Source organism: Borostomias antarcticus (genome assembly GCF_949987555.1).
Source record: "Borostomias antarcticus genome assembly, chromosome: 6".
In the NCBI taxonomy this organism is placed as follows: Eukaryota; Metazoa; Chordata; class Actinopteri; order Stomiiformes; family Stomiidae; genus Borostomias; species Borostomias antarcticus.
This window is the reverse complement of record NC_140239.1, coordinates 17,953,940-17,973,649: the sequence shown is the minus strand read 5'-3', so window position 1 is coordinate 17,973,649 and position 19,710 is coordinate 17,953,940. Positions and strand designations below refer to the sequence as shown.

The 19,710-nt window shown below is 49.6% G+C and overlaps 1 protein-coding gene across 1 annotated transcript in view; it reads left to right on the top strand.

Annotated features, from left to right (window-relative positions):
- ryr3 (ryanodine receptor 3) overlaps window positions 1-19,710 on the top strand; it is a gene marked incomplete at both ends in the record, with an annotated part of 126,164 nt that overhangs the window by 47,521 nt on the left and 58,933 nt on the right. The window contains 22 exon segments of the mRNA XM_084440034.1: window positions 892-1,027; window positions 2,790-2,885; window positions 3,097-3,215; window positions 5,911-6,044; window positions 6,982-7,223; window positions 7,750-7,942; window positions 8,625-8,841; window positions 10,212-10,316; window positions 11,415-11,518; window positions 12,166-12,249; window positions 12,419-12,578; window positions 13,030-13,174; window positions 13,306-13,511; window positions 13,719-13,893; window positions 14,286-14,494; window positions 14,818-15,004; window positions 15,426-15,615; window positions 16,319-16,481; window positions 17,459-17,545; window positions 17,764-17,990; window positions 18,472-18,684; window positions 18,994-19,600. Coding sequence (XP_084296160.1) covers window positions 892-1,027; window positions 2,790-2,885; window positions 3,097-3,215; window positions 5,911-6,044; window positions 6,982-7,223; window positions 7,750-7,942; window positions 8,625-8,841; window positions 10,212-10,316; window positions 11,415-11,518; window positions 12,166-12,249; window positions 12,419-12,578; window positions 13,030-13,174; window positions 13,306-13,511; window positions 13,719-13,893; window positions 14,286-14,494; window positions 14,818-15,004; window positions 15,426-15,615; window positions 16,319-16,481; window positions 17,459-17,545; window positions 17,764-17,990; window positions 18,472-18,684; window positions 18,994-19,600 — 3,999 coding nt within the window.

Genomic DNA, 19,710 nt, shown 5'->3' with positions numbered 1-19,710 from the left:
GAGAGACAGCAGGAGAGACGGGAGAGACAGGAGAGACACAGGAGAGATAGAGGAGATACAGGAGAGAGACGGGAGAGACAGGACAGACAGGAGAGACCCAGGAGAGATAGAGGGGAGACAGGATAGACAGGAGAGATAAAGGGGAGATAGAGGGGAGAAAGGAGGGATAAAGGAGAGATAGAGGGGAGACAGGAGAGACAGGATAGACAGCAGAGATAGAGGGGAGATAGAGGAGATACAGGACACACACCAGTATTTGCCACCAGACACACCAGTGTTTGCCATGTCTCTCCTATGTTGTTTTTAGCTTCTCTTACTCTGAAAATGTAATTTAATGTAATGTATTGCTTTATAAATGTTCTTAGCCGGTAGACAAACATACTCCAGGAGCTTTGTTGAGAGGGGTCAGGGAATAATTTTTACAGTTCACTTATCTGGCCCCCGGGTGATTACTGTTTTTTTGCTTCCCTCTGGAATATGTAGGGGTGGGTCGTATACCCCCCTCCCGTGTTCTCTGTAAAGCGCATTGTGTTGCCTCTGGGTATGAAATGCACTATACAAGGATAGACAGGAGAGATAAAGGAGAGATAGAGGGGAGACAGTGGGAGAGACGGAAGAGAGATAGAGGAGATACAGGAAATACAGGAGAGACAAGAGAGAGACAGGAGAGAGACAGGTGAGATACAGGAGATACATGATAGATACAGGAGAGTGACAGAAGAGACAGAAGGAGAGATACAGGAGAGACAGGAGACAGAAGGAGAGACAGGAGAGATACAGGAGAGAGGAGAGGTGCAGGAGAGACAAGAGAGAGACGGGAGAGTGACAGGAGACGCAGGAGAGGAAGCGTGTACCGTCTAAATGGACACGCCGGTCGTGTGTGTTTGCCAGGGTATGCTGGCCCTCCTGTCCAAATGCATCGACCGTCTGAACGAGTACAACAGCGCCGCCCACTTCGGTGAGACCGCGGGGGAGGAGGCCGAGGGGGCGTGGAAGGACATCCTCAATCTCCTCTACGAACTACTGGGTAACACGGACACAGTCCCCTGTTCACTCACTCACTCGTACTGTGTAAATACCCAGGCACACGCACGCAACAGCTGATGACTTGTGTGATCATCAGTCACAGACAGAGAGAGAGAGAGAGAGAGAGAGAGAGAGAGACGGAAAGAATGGAGTGACCTGCTCTTACGGAGACCTACTGTAGTGTCTTCCTGCCTGTGTGTGTGTGTGTGTGTGTGGAGGTGATTATCACCAGGCATATTAATGTCTTAAAGGAGAATGCTCGTTTTTATTTACGGCATATTATAAGACGTTTTACTCACAGAGATAACTTTGGTGTAATTCGGAGGCCTGTAGAAGAAATTTAAAATCCAGCGCGAGCCAAGTATATCCATGTAATGGCGGCGGACGGGGCACCGAGAATGCAGCTTCTAAAAAATATATTTTCTGCCGCGAAACGGTTGTTTTCATCAATCTGTCTTTATGAATCGCTAGTTGTGCTTACATAGAGCGTAGGCCTGTTGTGGTTTTTCACATGCCTCTGTAATATGATCTTTAGAAACGTCTTTAGAAACGAAATAGCTTCCCCACTTGCTCCAGCACGCATGCGCACAGCGTGCTGGAGCAACGCTAGTAAATTGTTACTTCCTGATGCGTCATCACTGGCTGTGGTGTTGGTCCGTCCTCTCATTGTCTCTCCAGACTCTCAGCTGTGAAAGACATGACCTCCAGGAGTTCTAACCTCCGTTCAACTTTGCTGTGGTACTGTACTGTACTGTACAGTAGTTTACTCTGCTTTCATGGAGGCCGGTGTATCACTTTAACAACTTCCGATCAGCTAACCTTGACTGCTCTCATATTCATCATCCCCATGTGTGTGCTGTACACACACACACACACACATGCATATACCTGTACACACACACACTTTCACACACTCTCTCTCTCTCTCCCGCGCGCACACACACACACACACACACACACACACACACACACACGTGTACCTGTACAGACACACACACAAACTCTCTCTCTCTCTCTCTCTCTCTCTCTCTCACACACACACACACACACACACACACACACACACACACATACACCAGCTAAACCAACGCCGGGGTCACTCTGAAGGATGCCAGAGCAGCCAGGTGAGAGAGAGAGAGATAGAGAGAGACAGAGAGAGAGAGAGAGAGCCTGTTTTCCCATCGGTCATCAGGACCAACCAGCCAGTTAACAACCCTCGGCCTCTTCCCACGGGGCTGACCGAAGGCTCGGGACCCGCCCCTTCCAGCCCTCCTCTCTCTCCCCCCTCCCCTCTCCCGGCTCTTCCCTCTCTCAAGCCCCGTCAGTTTCGTCGTCAGATGAGCGAGCGTCTTCGCCCCTGGCGCCCCTTTGTGCTGTCTGTTGCCGTTGACGGCCGGCTCCCCTGAGGGAAACGAGATTAGACAGCCATCAGTATTCATTCGGCGTCGGCCGCGTGCTAGATTGTTCCGCCGGCGTTATCGGCGTAGCGAGCTCCCCGGCACCGGCGGGCGAAGAGCGATGATGCGCCGAGGTTGAGCCGAGCCACCATCGCAGCCTCAGGCAACGCGCTCGCCCTCTTCATCGCACCCCTCATTCTCACCCCCTTACCTGCTTATCCGCTGACACCCTTCTACCAGTCATCCTTCCTGTCTTCTCCCACGGTTCTACTTCTTATTCCTCTCCTCTGTTCTCCTCTCTCCATCTCTCTCTCTCCATCTCTCTCTGTCTCCCTCCATCTCTTCTTTCATCTTCTTCCACTACAGCTTCTCTCATCCGCGGCAACAGGAACAACTGCACCCAGTTCTCTCGTAACCTGGACTGGCTGGTCAGCAAGCTGGAGAGGCTGGAGTCATCCTCAGGTACACGCCGGGAGTTGAGGCTTCATGAAACTTCTAGAACGCGTGGCGGCCGACGGCCACGCTTCGCCGGATAGAATGTTCAGGGCTGTATAAACGCGTGGCTCTCATGAGTTTATCTTGCGAATAAGCTAGCCTAATCAAATTCGCCACAATCGCAATGTTGTTCATGGCCGCGTTAGCTTCACTTGACGTGATGTTACGGTGTCCTCAGGAATCCTTGAAGTGCTCCACTGCATCTTGATCGAGAGCCCCGAAGCCCTGAACATCATACAGAGAGGACACATCAAGTCCATCATCTCCCTGCTCTACAAACACGGACGCAACCACAAGGTGGGCCAGGAGGAACTCTGAAAACCTCAGTCATAACAATGTTTCACAACACTTTGGCCGAATACCATTCAGACCTGAGTGCAGTGAACGATTATAAAGTCGTTCTGGTCGCGCAGGATTCTAAACCTAAACCCAATCCGCCCATAGCCGCGCCATTACAGCGCCGTGCCAGGATATTGTCATAATTCAATTCAATTCAATTATAATGTTATGATTTCAGGGAACCATGATTTCCAGTCTACCAAGGTACAGATACAGTATGTGATCATTAGGTTAAAACCCCATCAACAGCAAATATGACCAGTCTAAAACTAGTCTACCACATCAGCCCTCATAATTTAAAGCACTCAATTACACAGAGGTAGCCTAATTATGTACAACGCAAGACTGCATAGCCTACTGTGGATATGATTGAATTAATGAAGAAGTAGGACATTCTATGATTTCAGGGAACCATAATTTGTGAGTTTTGACGAGTAGTGGTACAATGACTAGACTACCTACGTGAAATGTAATTATTAAAGTTGTTTTGGTTAAAGGTGTCTGCTAAATGACTGACTGTAATGTCCCTATATAGAGTCATCTGAAACAGATCACGACATGGAAAAATCTTTGGATGAGCGTTGTGGTAATCCAGGCGTAGGCTGTTCAAGGGAGATGACTGTGTAGTAAGGCTGTGCGTAAACGTGCCTGTTGGGTTGGTCGGCGCTGACGAAAGTCTATCACCATCCTTTCCTTTATTTCCCATCATAAAAAGTTTCATTCAACATCTACTTTAGAACATGTTCTGGGGTTCTGGGTCTGCTATGTTCTCATGAACAGACGCTGGAAATGAACTTTCTTTGCCAGAGGCAAAAAAAAAAGAAAATATTAATTATTCCATTTTACTCAGTTTTACTTAGCCTATATTAAATAGATACTATTAGTTGTTTAGTGTGATGCAAATGTGTGTGCTTGTTAATTGTTTATTTGTTTAAATAGCCTATAGATATCCTTATTCTTTCCGTTTTACTCTGAAAGCCCCTGATATTGCATCATATGGTATTGCTGCAAGGCTTTCATTGCACCGAGCAGGCCTAGGCCATGGAGATAATCTGCCAACACAACATACCCATAGCCTAAACTATCTAATACTTGGACATAGACATCTGTTGTTTTTACATTACGTATTTACAGGGGTAAATGGAATTAGAAAGATAGATAGATAGATAGATAGATAGATAGATAGATAGATAGATAGATAGATAGATAGATAGATAGATAGATAGATAGATAGATAGATAGATAGATAGATAGATAGATAGATAGATAGATAGATAGATAGATAGATAGATAGATAGATAGATAGATAGATAGATAGATAGATAGATAGATAGATAGATAGATAGATAGATAGAACCCATTCGGAATGCGCTGGATGCTTGGTTCTAAACTAAACCCATTCTGAATGTATGTTCTGTTCTAAATACACTGGACTCTAACCATATTCTAATCATTCCGAAGCCACATTAGCCAAATAGTAACAACACCCAGAGGAATTTCTCCTTGTGAGACCATCCTGATTTCGCAAGCTCGCGTTTTTGTTTCTCACGCAAATCAGTCTGGATACTCTCCATAGAGATCAGTTTGTGCCAGATAAGAAAATGATCTCGCCAATCAGCGTTGATTCTGAGGAATTTGAAACACAAATATCTACGCTGGTGTATCTGGCACGTCGGGTTAAGAGAAATTAGTGCTGCTCATCAAACTCTGAGAGGCCTCCTCTCTGTCTCTCTTCGCTGGGAGAGAAGACACAACAACAGAACACTCGCACAGAATTCTGGCAGAGGGACTCGCTTTGTTGACTCTGCACACACCGCCAAATCAATAAATCACCAGTCACAGACGCCACGGTCGAGCTCTGCAAGCGACCTCTTTCTCTCCCCATGTCGGATTCACAAACAAACAATTCAGCCGACGAACAATGCATGTAAATATGTCGCCACTTGTCAGCACGTCGTAACGACAATAAGTCCCCCCTCGCCACCGCGCTGCATACCAAATGTCAGGGGTTTTAACATCCCTGGTACGCGTGTTTTTACACGGAGTGTTAACATGCCAGCGTAAGACAATATTTGCCCCCAGGGCCAGTGGGGCATGCGAGGGCAGTCTGGTTAACAGCAGGTGTCGATGCAGGCGTGGAGGATGGAGGAGGAATCCTATGGAGAAGCTCACTGCTTATACGTGTTATTGCTCGGCAGGCCTTGCTTGAAATACTATTTGAAATCAATTGACTTGCTTCTTGCTTGATTGGCCACCGGACACTCCAGTCAGACTCAAGCTAAACGCTAAAGTAATTGAACAGGTTTCAAATGATGTAGTTGGACCCAGATCTGGTGTATTACAGTATCTGGCCCTGCTGCTGTTGCTTGCCCAGGATAGGGCGAGGAGCCAGGCTGTTGTTACATAGACAAATGGGAGTTTTATAAAACAGAAAGAGAGCTGATGTAAGCAGATGGTGGGGGGGAGGGGTTAAGAAAGCAATGAGATTTGGATGATAATCAGTTGGCTCTTTCTTCCACTCTCTCTCTCTCTCTCTCTTTCTCTCTCTTTCTCTTTCTCCCTCTCTCGTACATTCTCTCTCCTTCTTGCTCTCTCCCTCTCTCCCTGTCTCTCTCTCTCTCTCTTTCTCTCTCCCTCCTTCCCTCTCTGACAGATCTTGGACGTCCTGTGTTCTCTGTGTGTCTGTAACGGGGTGGCAGTGAGAGCCAATCAGAACCTGATCTGTGACCACCTGCTTCCTAAAAGGGACCTGCTCCTCCAGACACGACTGGTGAACGATGTTCAGAGGTAACCACACGTCACACGACATCGCCTCGGCCACAGCACTTTAAACACAGCACTTTAAACGCTTCCATCTTTTGTCTCTCGAACTCTCTGGGTCACCAACTACTGTAGTTTCACTCTCCTCTGACCCACCAACATCTTTAGTTGACCCGCTTTGTGCATAGGACTGTTAATATGTCATTTTATTAAGTTATTACTGTATATCATTTCAGGCAAGAAAGTAACCATGTAGATTCCAAATAATATGTGCTCAGTTTATCGAAGTAAACCCTGACTTCCACGTTTGTGGAGATCGCTGGTCAGGGTCTATTTTCTACTATCAGTTTTACCCTCTCCCGATTGGACACCGCCCTACGAAATTTGCCCGGAATCTGCATAGAATAGCCTCGCAGTCCATTTTGTGCATGTCAACTGCGAATCGGCATCGCCTCGCCAGAGCGATTCGCCCGCCGGCAGAAGACCACTTCACCTTCCCGAACCTGGTATTTGAATCGGAGGCGAAATTTCCCGCTAGACATCAGGCCGTTTCAGACGAGGAGCGATATCCGCGCATTGCAATTAATTTTCAATGAGAGAGGCGAGCGGACAATTTGGGAGCCCCGGACAATCTGGGGCGGAGCGGCAAGCTGGCGCGACCCTGTGAAATTGTCGCGCGCGTGCTCGTTTCGTGCACACGCCCGCCCGCGATAAGAGCTGAATTGTAGTCAGCTTTCCCCGCTGCGCGCAGGACGCGTGCGTCCCCCGCTGATCCGAGCGAGAACGCAGGCAGAATATCGCTCCCCGTCTGAAACGGCCTATCGGCGGCTAGCGGACGCGGCCCGTTACTCCTGCTGTTCCATGGGGGCCTCGTGGGTAGGCTACACAGGAAAACAAACAGGAAAACAGCTGATAGCGCTCTGAGCTTCCGCCCTACTTCCCTCTCTGTGTCCTCTCTCCGCAGCATGAGGCCCAACATCTTCCTGGGTGTGGCTGAGGGCTCGGCCCAGTACAAGAAGTGGTACTTTGAGCTCATGATCGACCAGGTGGACCACTTCGTGACCAGCGAGCCCACCCACCTGCGCGTGGGCTGGGCCTCCACCAAGGGCTACGCCCCCTACCCCGGCGGCGGAGAGGGCTGGGGGGGCAACGGGGTGGGGGACGACCTGTACTCCTACAGCTTCGATGGCCTCCACCTCTGGTCAGGTAGAGTATCCGGCGGTCTGAGCTGGCTCGCCACACCTGTCATCTTTTACTCTTGCTTCACTTTGACAGCCCGAATGAGCTATTTTTGTTATTGTCGAAGTTTGGAAGTCCATTTTAAAGTCTTTCGTTATATATTTTTGTCATTAACCGTTCTTTAACCAGGTTTAGACCCATTGTGATTAAAATGTCTTTTTCAAGAGTGACCAGGCCAAAAAAGTCCAGTCTTGTTTTGCGCTCTGAAATCCCAAGGTCACTGTCTGGGCTGTGGAGGCATGATTGGAGCTGGCTAAGAGACACTACTAAAATAAAACCCCAGTAAAGCTTCCCAGTGAGCCTTCAGCTCCGCCCACAGCATCCCAGCTTTAGCTATCCTCCCACCCCACCCCTCTCCTGCTGCGCGCCTCTAAACGCTCCATCACGCTGGCCTACATCTCCAGACGTTTCTCATGACTTTGAGCAACCAGTGAAAGCTGCCTGTCCTCTCTGCCCCCCCCTCTCCCCTCCCCCCCCCCCCCCTCCTCTCCAGGTCGTATCCCCAGGGCGGTGGCCTCCATTAATCAGCACCTGCTGAGTTGTGACGACGTGGTGAGCTGCTGCCTGGACCTGGGCGCCCCCAACATGTCGTTCCGTATCAACGGCCAGCCCGTCCAGGGCATGTTCGAGGACTTCAACACGGACGGGTTCTTCTTCCCCGTCGTCAGCTTCTCTGCGGGGGTCAAGTAAGGGTCAAGGCTCGGCGAGGCAGGGAGTGGGACGAGGGGCTGTCTGCTGGGGGGCTGTGTTGCTGTGTTGGGGGTAGTGGTTGTGTCTGTGGTGTTAGATATTAAAGCATTATGGAATAAGAAGCCGTGGGATGTCACGGATATCGCCACGGCTAGCGGGAGTGACATCCCACGGCTTCGAGTTCCATAATGCTTTTATACAACGGTTGCCACATTTATACGCCAATATTTCAAAAAGAAAGACAATACGAACTTTAAATAAATGTATTTTTAATGGAACTATTTGTTAATCATTTGCGGATACTTCCGCTGAAAAAGAGAACGTTGCCAGGCAACGAAAATGCTACAGCCCATCTTTGTGAACATTGATCTGGAAAATTAATAAGAGCGAGAGTGATTAGCGTGGGGCCATCGTGGTTAACATAAAAGATGTGATAGCACTGAAGTACACCTATGCTATATGGATTAGCTTTGTGTCGGTGACATATTTATGTTGAAAGCCTTCTAACCCTCTCGCAGCTTGTGAGGGTTATTTAGCCAACATTTGAGTTGGTTGATCAGCATCAAAATTATTTGTTATTACAAGTCTCACAATGTCAACAGGAATGTGTTAGTTATGACCTAGTTACTGTAGGATCTCCGTGCCTCCTTCCTTGACTTCCTGGTTCCATCCCACCAGGGTGCGTTTTCTGTTGGGCGGTCGCCATGGAGATTTCAAGTTCCTGCCGCCGGCGGGCTACTCCCCGTGTTACGAGGCCCTGCTGCCCAAAGAGAAGATGCGCCTGGAGCCGGTGAAGGAGTACAAGAGAGACCATGAGGGGGTCCGAGACCTGCTGGGCACCACACAGTTCCTCTCCCAGGCCTCCTTCATCCCAACGCCTGTAGACACCAGCCAGGTCAGAGACTTAGGAACTCACTCACTCACTCACTCACTCACTCACTCACTCACTCACTCACTCACTCACTCACTCACTCACTCACCATTCACTCACTCACTCACCACTCGCTCGCTCACTCACTCACTCACTCACTCACTCACTCACTCACTCACTCATTCACCGCTCGCTTGCTCGCTCACTCACTCACTCACTCACTCACTCACTCACTCACTCACTCACCACTCACTCACTCACTCACTCACTCACTCACTCACTCACTCACCACTCACTCACTCACCACTCGCTCACTCACTCACTCACTCACTCACCACTCACTCACTCACTCACTCACTCACTCACCACTCACTCACCACTCACTCACTCACTCACTCACCACTCGCTCGCTCACTCACTCACTCACTCACTCACTCACTCACTCACTCACTCACCACTCACTCACTCACTCACTCACTCACTCACCACTCACTCACTCACTCACTCACCACTCACTCACTCACTCACTCACTCACCACTCGCTCGCTCACTCACTCACTCACTCACTCACTCACTCACCACTCACTCACTCACTCACTCACTCACTCACTCACTCACCACTCACTCACTCACTCACCACTCACTCACTCACTCACCCCTCACTCACTCACTCACCACTCACTCACTCACTCACTCACTCACTCGCTCACTCACTCACTCACTCACTCACTCACTCACTCACTCACCGCTCACTCACTCACTCACCACTCACTCACTCACTCACTCACCACTCACTCACTCACTCACCGCTCGCTCACTCACTCACTCACTCACTCACTCACCACTCACTCACTCACTCACTCACTCACCACTCACTCACTCACTCACTCACTCACTACTCACTCACCACTCACTCACTCACTCACTCACTCACTCACTCACTCACTCACTCACTCACCACTCGCTCGCTCACTCACTCACTCACTCACTCACTCACCGCTCCCTCGCTCGCTCACTCACTCACTCACTCACTCACTCACTCACTCACTCACCGCTCCCTCGCTCGCTCACTTACTCACTCACTCACTCACTCACCGCTCGCTCGCTCGCTCCCTCACTCACTCACTCACTCACCACTCACTCACTCACTCACCACTCGCTCACTCGCTCAATCACTCACCACTCACTCACTCACTCACTCACTCACTCACTCGCTCACTCACCGCTCGCTCACTCACTCACTCACTCACTCACTCACTCACTCGTTCACTCATTCATTCGTTCATTCATTCATTCATTCATTCATTCATTCATTCATTCATTCATTCATTCATTCATTCAGTGCCATGTCCCAGTCTTGGTGCTTAACAGAAGCGTGTCTGATGTGTCTCCAGATTGCTCTCCCCTCTCACCTGGACAACGTCCGAGACAAGCTGGCAGAGAACATCCATGAACTGTGGGGAATGAACAAGATTGAATTGGGCTGGACCTATGGCAAGGTGGATCTTCTCTCTCTCTCTCTCTCTCTCTCTCTCTCTCCCTCCCTCTCTCTCTCTCTCTCTCTCGCTCCTTTTCTCTTTAATTTACTCTTCTTTTCTCTCTGCTCTTTCCTCTCTCCTTCTCTCTCCCTCTCTCTCTGCCCGTCTCTGTCTCTTCTCTCTCTCTCTCTCTCTCTCTCTTTCTCCCCCCCCTGTTCTCTCCCTCTCTGTCTTTCTCTCTCTTCTCTCTTGCCACTCTTCACCCCTGCAGCACAAATCTGTATGTTGGAATGCAGAGCACACACACACTCACACACACTCCGGCTCATGTCCTGTACCCGTCATAGCAGGGCACTTCCCCAGAGAGACCCAGCTCAAACACTACAGCCACCGACAAACTTAATGAGCAGCTCGCCTTCCAAGAGCATGACAACCAAATTAATGACAGGGTCTGAGAAGCACTATTACTCTGTTGGAGCAACTTGATCATTTATTAACGACAATATTGAGGTGACCACAGCTGTTGAGAGTTTAATTTAGTTTTAACGAGACCTCGTTAGCTGAAAGTGACATTGTCCCCTTTCCCTGGATGGGACGCGGATGGACAGGTGGCAGATAGTAGGCAGGAATGATGAAGCCAGATGCGTCAGGATACGCTAACATATACCATTCACCAAGCTCTCGCCCTGCGAGTGCCCTGTTTGCCTTGTACAGTAACTATACACATACAGTAGTCCACTGTGGCACTAGTTTGTTTTTGGAATCCAAGCACATTCTGTCTGTGTACAGATATCCATTAAGCCAAGGGCTGTGACATAGTGACCCGTAAACAATTTGCCTGCGCTTGTTTTCATACAACTACCGACACCTGAGGCTCATTATTTTGAGTATACAGAGGAAAACGGGTCAGTGAAAGTGCACTGCTACTGTACATGATCTGAATAATATGAATTTCATCAATGCAGAAACAGGACTTTTTAAACATGTTTTATTCTGTGCTGAACCACTTCGGTCATATTTGTGAAGGTTTTTTTTGTGGAGGGACTGTCATCCATTTTAGATTGAATTAGTTTTAGTTGTTTCATTCAAATGTAACAGTTGCTAACTGCCTCTCCGCAGGTTCGTGACGACAACAAGAGGCAGCACCCTTGCCTGGTGGATTTCACCAAGCTGCCAGAGACTGAGAGGAACTATAACCTACAGATGTCCAGTGAAACTCTGAAGTGAGCCCAGGGGTTATCTGCTCAATAAAAAAAACCATTACTCATTTTTAAGAACCGCCACTGCTCCTCAAAAAAGACGTCCGAGGTGTTGATTGGGCTAAGATTAAAACTCTGTTTATAATGAGTTCAGTCTCTTCAGTAAATCCAAGAGATTATAGATTCATACAGCCCAGAGTCCATTTCAAAAGATCACTCATCTCTCTCTCTCTCTCTCTCTCTCTCTCTCTCTCTCTCTCTACCACCATCAGACTCCCCAGTTTCACATCACTTCCTAGTGAACAGCCTCAATTATGTAATACTTCTAATGTTGTCTAATACCCTGAAGAGGCTTGTTTCCAGTAAGACATGTGATGGACTTGGATGGATTGGTATGTGGTGTATAGTTGAATAATGCCTGTGTATTGATCTTTGACTTAATTTCTCTATCATCTCTCACTCTGGCTCTCCCTCTCTCTCTTTATCTCTCTTTCTCTCTCTCCCCCACTCTCTTCCTATATCGCTCCCCCCTCTTTCTTTACATCCACCCCTCTCTTTCTCTCTCTCTCTCTTTCTCCCCCCTCTCTCTCCTTTCCCCCTCTCTCTTTCTCTCTCTCTCTCTCTCTCTCTCTCTCCCCCCCCCCCTCTCTCTCTCTCTCTCTCTCCTCCAGGACCCTGTTGGCCCTATGGTGCCATGTAGCACAGGTGAATGCCAACGCAGCGGACGATCTGAAGAAAATTAAACTTCCCAAAGAGTGAGCCACTTGCACCTACAGCACCAGCGTAGCATTAGCAATGCCATATGACCTACAGCACCAGCGTAGCATTAGCAATGCCATATGAGGACGTATCCCATGTGACTCAGCATCTCAGCTCTGTGACACTCGATGCTGTTGCCTAATCATGACGTCATGTCCACTGCAGCTATGTGATGTCTAACGGTTACAAGCCAACGCCGCTGGAGCTTTCTGACGTGAAGCTGACCGCAGGTCAGGAGGTTCTGGTTGATAAACTGGCCGAGAACGCCCACAACGTGTGGGCCAAGGACAGGATCAAACAAGGATGGACCTACGGCATCCAGCAGGTGACTGCACAGCAAACCCGCTTCCAAATACACTATTTGAAATCCTTTCCGTTTCTTTTTAACATTTGTGTCTACCTAGAGTGTCAGGTGGGTGCAGGGTTTGAATTTTTGGGAAGAGTCTGTTGGTTCCATTGCGCCAGACAAGAGCAGTCGAGCACAGATTACAGTACTGTAATTGAAATGGTCTGCTGGACCCACACTCTCCATTCATCTTATACACATATAAATTCATGTTCTTTTCAGTCACAGTCATGTGCACTGTAACGTTTCCTCTTTCACCAGTTAATAGACAGATCAGTGGGTCAGTGGAAGTTGACCGGCGTCTGAACTGAAACAGATGTCCGCCACGTTCATTCAGGCTCACAGACACACAGCCTTCATTACGGAGCATGACTGACCAGGAGGGCGTAGCAGGGGGGCTGACGGCGGTCACGTGTGGTTCTGTCCGCAGGATTTGAAAAGCAGACGTAATCCTCGCCTGGTTCCGTACGCTCTACTGGACGAGAGAACTAAGAAGTCCAACAGGGACAGCCTGAGAGAGGCCATCAGAACCTTGGTGGGGTACGGATACGACATCGACCCCCCAGATCAAGAGGGTGAGTGGCGCACACACACGCGTGCTGACGCACACACACACACAGATACACACACCCACACACACACGGATACACACACACACACACACAGTCCCGTGCTAAAACATGCAACATTGTGTGTGCGGTCACAGCCGTCCACATGCTGGACAAGCAGAGCATCGAGACCATCCGCTTCTTCCGCGTGGAGCAGACGTACGCGGTGAAAACGGGGAAGTGGTACTTTGAGTTTGAGGCGCTGACCGGCGGAGACATGCGCGTGGGCTGGGCCAGACCCGGCTGCCGGCCTGACGCCGAGCTGGGCATGGACGACCAGGCCTTCGTCTTCGACGGACACAGGGTAGGCCGCTCAGAGTTACAGGCCATGTATTAACCAATCACATTAATCAGATACCTTCAATTAAGTATTTGTGTAGGCGACCATTTGTTTTACCGCCATACTGTAAACGGTTGCTCCTTGCAAACAAAGCGCGGCGCGCGATAGGCGGCGTTCGCTGAGACGAGCGCGGTGTCTTACGGAGTTGCGTTGGCTGTGTCCCCCCCCCAGGCTCGCCGTATGCACGCCGGCAGCCGTTTCTTCGGCAGGTCCTGGAGCACTGGGGACGTGGTGGGCTGCATGATCAACATGGATGACAAGTCCATGATCTTCACCCTGAACGGAGAGCTGCTCATCACCAACAACGGCTCCGAGCTCTGCTTCACCGACTTCGAGACCGACGACGGTGAGTTTGGTTCCACGCCGGCCGAACTTACGACCTTAACATCCCCCCTGCGCGGCCGGGTCACGCCCCTCCGGGAGGCGCCCTGAGGCACGGCGTTCCCGGTCCTAGATGGGGCTTGTGCAGCGGGCTGACGCAGTCTGGTGTTAGTCTAGCAATGTGCGGCCACAAGGCAGTAATAGGCCGTTGAGGATTCACTCCAATCATTGTGCAAGGAAAGGTAGCCAATAAGCATGCAGTGAAAAAAAGAAACGTGTGATCTAGATATTGATCTACTGTAGATATCTGTGTCAGATCAAATGACACTGCACATGAACACACACACAACACACACACTGGTACCTGGTGACCTCCAACCTCTATGACCTCTGACCTGTGATCTTTGACCCCCGCAGGGCTCATCCCAGTGTGCTGCCTGAGCATGTGCCAGATCGGTCGTATGAACCTGGGGAAGGACGCCAGCACGTTCAAGTACTACACCATGTGTGGCCTACAGGAGGGCTTCGAACCCTTCGCCGTCAACATGAACCGTGAGGTCACCATGTGGTTCAGCAAACGCCTGCCCACTTTCGTCAACATCCCCGAGGACCACAACCACATCGCGGTAAGGAGTGGAGGTTGTGTTGGGGACAAAACATTAATCACTGAAAATAACTTTGTAATGTGATGAAGTTGCAGAGTGCAACCAAGGAACAGAATAGCCTCTAGGGCATTTCAAAGGCCTGATTAGTTTTTTGGATGGCTGTGTTTGCAATTTGTGTTTTTATGTTTGCTTTTTGTATTAACTCTATACTTGTGTTGTACGTGTTTTGCAAGCAGGCCTTGAAAAAGAGTTTCATAGGCACTCCCTGCATAAATAAAGGTTAAATGGTTTCAAAATTAAAACTTAAATGAAATAAATGAAAGAATGTGCTCCTGTTCCACCAGGTCACGAGGATTGACGGGACGGTGGACAGCCCTCCGTGTCTGAAGGTCACACACAAGACGTTTGGAACCCAGAACAGCAACAACGACATGATGTTCTGCAGGATGAGCATGCCTGTGGCGTTCCACGCCATCACCGCGCCTCCGGACGAGTCTCTGAAACTCAGGTCTGAAACTCCAGAACCCCACAGTCCGCCTTGCCACCATCAATTCAATTCTATTCAAATCTTCATTTTCCCACAAGATACATTTTGGTTTTCAGACAGAGTTTGAAAACACTTTATAATTATACTCTTAGCCAAGGGGGGCTTTAAACGCCATCTACTGTATGAAGGAAATGATTGATTAGCTGCAGGGATCCTTCGTCAGTCACTGAATTTGTCATTCTGATATGCAGTCAGCCTCCAAAAGAAGATGGAACAGTTGACTATGGAAGCATCACAACGGTAAGAAAAGTATAATTTATATTTATGACGGTTATATTTCACACCCTAGATGTTTGTGTCGTTTACACTGATACACTTCAGTAAGGTTCAACCTGGTTACGTTATATGTTTGAAATGTGTTGTTCGGGCCTTAGTAAGTGTGTGTGTCCTGATACTGAATATCAGTGGTGTTTCTGGTATGTTGTTTATTACAGTATTACCACTCTGTCAGAGTGTTTGCTGGCCAGGACCCTGCGTCAGTGTGGGTTGGCTGGGTCACCCCTGACTACCATTACCATAGCAAACACTTCAGCCTCAGCAAGACCCGCACGGTTACCGTTACCCTGGGAGACGAGAGGGGGCGGGTCCACGAGAGGCGAGTGCTTTTCCTCCTGATTCATATCTTTGCAGCTGTTCAGCAACTATAAACACAACAGCAGAAATCAACACCAAACAAAACGGTGGTACAGTTTGTCAGTAAAGTATTAGATGAGATTATTCTCTATATGAAGTTGTTAACCTGCTCAGATGAATGTTTATTTAGCCAGACGCTATTCTAATACCATATAATAGGCCTTTCATATTGAAATATAATATTGTATAATGCAATAAGTTCCAGTCTGAATATTACTTCTGATCTATATTTTCTTTATCTACATTGACTTATTGATTGAGAGGGCTGTGGTTACCGTGGTTACACCGTAGCACTTGTTAAAGAAAAGGCAGAGGCAGACCTGCCTTTTTGTTGCCATAACAACGCGCCCTATTTAAAAGTTGTTCAAAATGTAAAATATTGAACTTGAGCACTATGCACAAACTAACCCTAACCAATAACCCCAACCCAACCCTAACCAATAACCCCAACCCAACCCTAACCCAACCCTAACCCAGAAAGAAAGGAGCTGGGGGAGGGGGGGCGGGAGGCGTATTCAGGGGGGGGGGGGGCAGTTGCAGAAAAGCGGAGCGGTCCAATAAAAGTTCCAACAGTGTGACCACCGCCTTCCTAGCCGTTCTCCTGTCGTCCTCTCGTCCTAACCCCGTCCCCTACCCCGTCCCCTACCCTGTCCTCCCGATCACAGCGTCCAAAGGAGCAACTGCTACATGGTGTGTGGCGGGGACATTGTCAGCGCCTCCTCCTCTGGAAGCACCAGCGCCGACCTGGAGATCGGCTGTCTGATCGACCTGGCGACCGGCTTAATCTCCTTCACCGCCAACGGCAAGGAGCTGGCCACCAGCTACCAGGTACTGTAAAGCATCATACTGTACCATAACACAGTTATCCCCATACAAACACATACCACGGCTATCTGGGGCAGTGTCTACGGTAGCACAAGTCCTAAATGAGACACATACCCTGGTCTACAGACAGGCTTTTATAAGCATTAGGATCGCATTAAATCCTCCAGCTTCTGCTAACATCATTACATTGTTTAATCGTTGAAAACTATTTAGATTTTCTAGTGACAGCTAATGATCCAACACCAGAATTTCAATTTGTTTTCGACACCGCTTCTAATCTAAACACCTCATCGGTCACTGAGCATCTCCGTCCTCCATCCTTTAGTATCATGGCAACAGTGAGTTCAGCTCAGCCCAACGCTCATTTCAAATATCAGCTGGATCTCAGCTGGACGCTGAACTCACGTGTGTCACCTTAGGGGGACGGCTTAGACACCTGCCTCTCTCCACCTCTGAAAGGGATCGGCCTTTTTTAAGGGTAGTCCCTCTCAGGACGTAGAGAGGCTTTCACCCTGATGAGAAAATAACCACGCCCCCCTCTTGGCCACGCCTCCCTCCTGGCCACCCCTCCCTCCCCCTCTTGTCTGTCTGACGCATGGTGCTGATAGGCTGTCTGGAGGGCATCAGAGTGGCGTTTGGAACACCTCCTCATCCTTCTCCCGTCTGAATGCAGACCGGGTTCTAAAGGCGCTCCTTTTGTCTTTTGTCTGTCTGACGGCAGCAGAGCAGAGCCGCTGCGCCTCGTTGGAGACGTGCGTCTTCCTGGCGCGTGAGCTGCATAGAGAGAGACTCACTCTGATTATCGTACAGATGAAATAATACCAAGTGATCCGTCTTCTGCACAACTGAGAGAAGGGAGTTCACGGAGGAGCGGTTTTGTCCGAGCTCGTCTTTAGCAGTCATCCCTGCAGCTTCGATGCCAAGTTGTTGTTTTTCTCGTCATCGTTGTTGTTGTTGATGTCGTTTGTTATCGTAACCAGGTGGAGCCCAGCACCACGGTCTTTCCAGCTGTGTTTGTCCAGCCCACCAGTCCCAATCTGTTCCAGTTTGAGTTTGTCAAGATCAAGGTTGGTTTCTCCCACACAACTAGTACAAAGTACACTGTGTTGTTGTAGTGCGCTGGTCACACCCCCAAATCAAGCCCTGTTGCATTTAATCAAAAATCTCAAAGACAACCTCCACAACAAGCATCCAGATCCCAAGTAGCTACTGTGATCACAAATCATGACCAAATCACGACGGTGACCAGTCGCTAAAGACGTTCGAACCCATCCCCCCCCCCCAGGACGCCATGCCCCTGTCGTCCGCCATCTTCAAGAGCGAGCACAGGAACCCGGTGCCGCAGTGCCCGCCGCGGCTGGACGTCCAGACCATCATGGCGGTGCTGTGGAGCCGCATGCCCAACACCTTCCTCACGGTGGAGACGGCCAGGGTCAGCGAGCGCCACGGCTGGGTGGTCCAGTGTCTGGAGCCCCTGCAGATGATTGGCGTCCACATTCCCGAGGAGAACAGGTCTGGGCTTAGAAGTGAACACTTTAACTCGGCATTCCTCAGGGGAACGGGTCTGGGATTAGAATTTTAAAAATAACTTTTACTCCACTCTCCTCAGGAGAACAGGTCTGGGTTTAAAACTAAAAAGAACTTTCAAAGGATAATTTCCCCTGACAATCAGCCTAGATGAGGTTTAATCTGTCCTGAGGAAACCTCTCTCTGTCTCAGTACACCCTCCTTTTTATTAATGGCCTGAAAGGGAAACTCATTTGTTTTGTTTCTCAGAGCAATTACTTATAGTAAACTACCCAGACACACATCAGGGCCTCTCTCTCTTTGAAGCTCAGTTTCTGCACATTGTTTCATTGTTTCAATTCATATTCAGCATATTTTATACATTAGCTGAGTTTAATTACTGCTCCTGTCTCTGCCTCGTACTCCCTCCCTCTCTTTCCGTCTCTCTCTCTCTCTCTCTCTCTCTCTCTCTGTCTTTTTCTCTCAGGTGTATGGACATGCTGGAGCTATCTGAGAACGAGGATCTGAAGAAGTTCCACTACCACACCCTCAAACTCTACTGCGCCCTCTGCGCCCTGGGCAACACCCGCGTGGCTCACGCCCTCTGCAGCCACCTGGACCAATCACAGCTCCTCTACAGCATCGACAACCAGTACCTGTCTGGCATGCTGAGAGAGGGCTTCTATAACGTCCTCATCAGGTGGGTGACTCACGCCAGAGATGGTTTTCACTACTTCACTGTCAGGTGATCATGTCAGGTGATCATGCAGTGCAATGTAAAGAGAGTGAGCTGAATGATGATCAGGAACTTTGAAGATGATGATGATGGTGATGATGATGATTATAGTGGTGATAATGATGATGATGATGATGATGATGATAGTGCTGATGATGATGATGATGATGATGATTGATGATGATGATAGTGATAATGATGATGATGAAGATGATGATAGTGGTGATGATGATGATGATGATGATGACGATTGTTCACCGTTTCCCCCACCAGCATCCACCTGGAGACCGCCAAAGAGGCCCGCCTCATGATGAACAACGAGTTCATCATCCCCGTGACGGACGAGACGCGCTCCATCAAGCTCTTCCCCGACGAGTCCAAGAGGCACTCGCTGCCCGGCGTGGGGCTCAGCACCTCCCTCAAGCCCCGCCTCCACTTCACCCCGCCCTGCTTCATCGCCACCAAGCGGCAGCAGATGCTCCACAGCCCCCAGATCCCGCTGGGCGCGCTGAAGGAGAAAGCCATCGGCATGCTCACCGAGGCGGTGCAGGGCGGGGGCCCCCACATCAGGGACCCGGTCGGGGGCAGCGTGGAGTACCACTTCGTCCCCATCCTCAAGCTCATCGGGACCCTGCTGATGATGGGGGTGCTGAGCAGTGAGGAGGTGAGGCGGATCCTGCTGCTGATCGACCCCAGCGTGTTCGGCGACCCTGAGGAGGAGGAGGTGAAGGCGGAGGAGGCGGCGGCGGGAGGGGAGAAGGAGGAGACGAGCAGCAACGAGGAGAAGGCGGTGGAGGCGGGGGAGGAGGAGTCCAAGGAGGCCAAGACCCCCATGAAGGGACTGCTGGGGAAGACGCTGCCAGAGTCGGTCAAACGCCAGGTGAGAGAGAGACGGACACACACACACACACACACACACACACACACACATTTGTGCTACTATACTTGTGGGGACTGCTAAACTTAACCCTAGCCCTAAATCCTAACCCT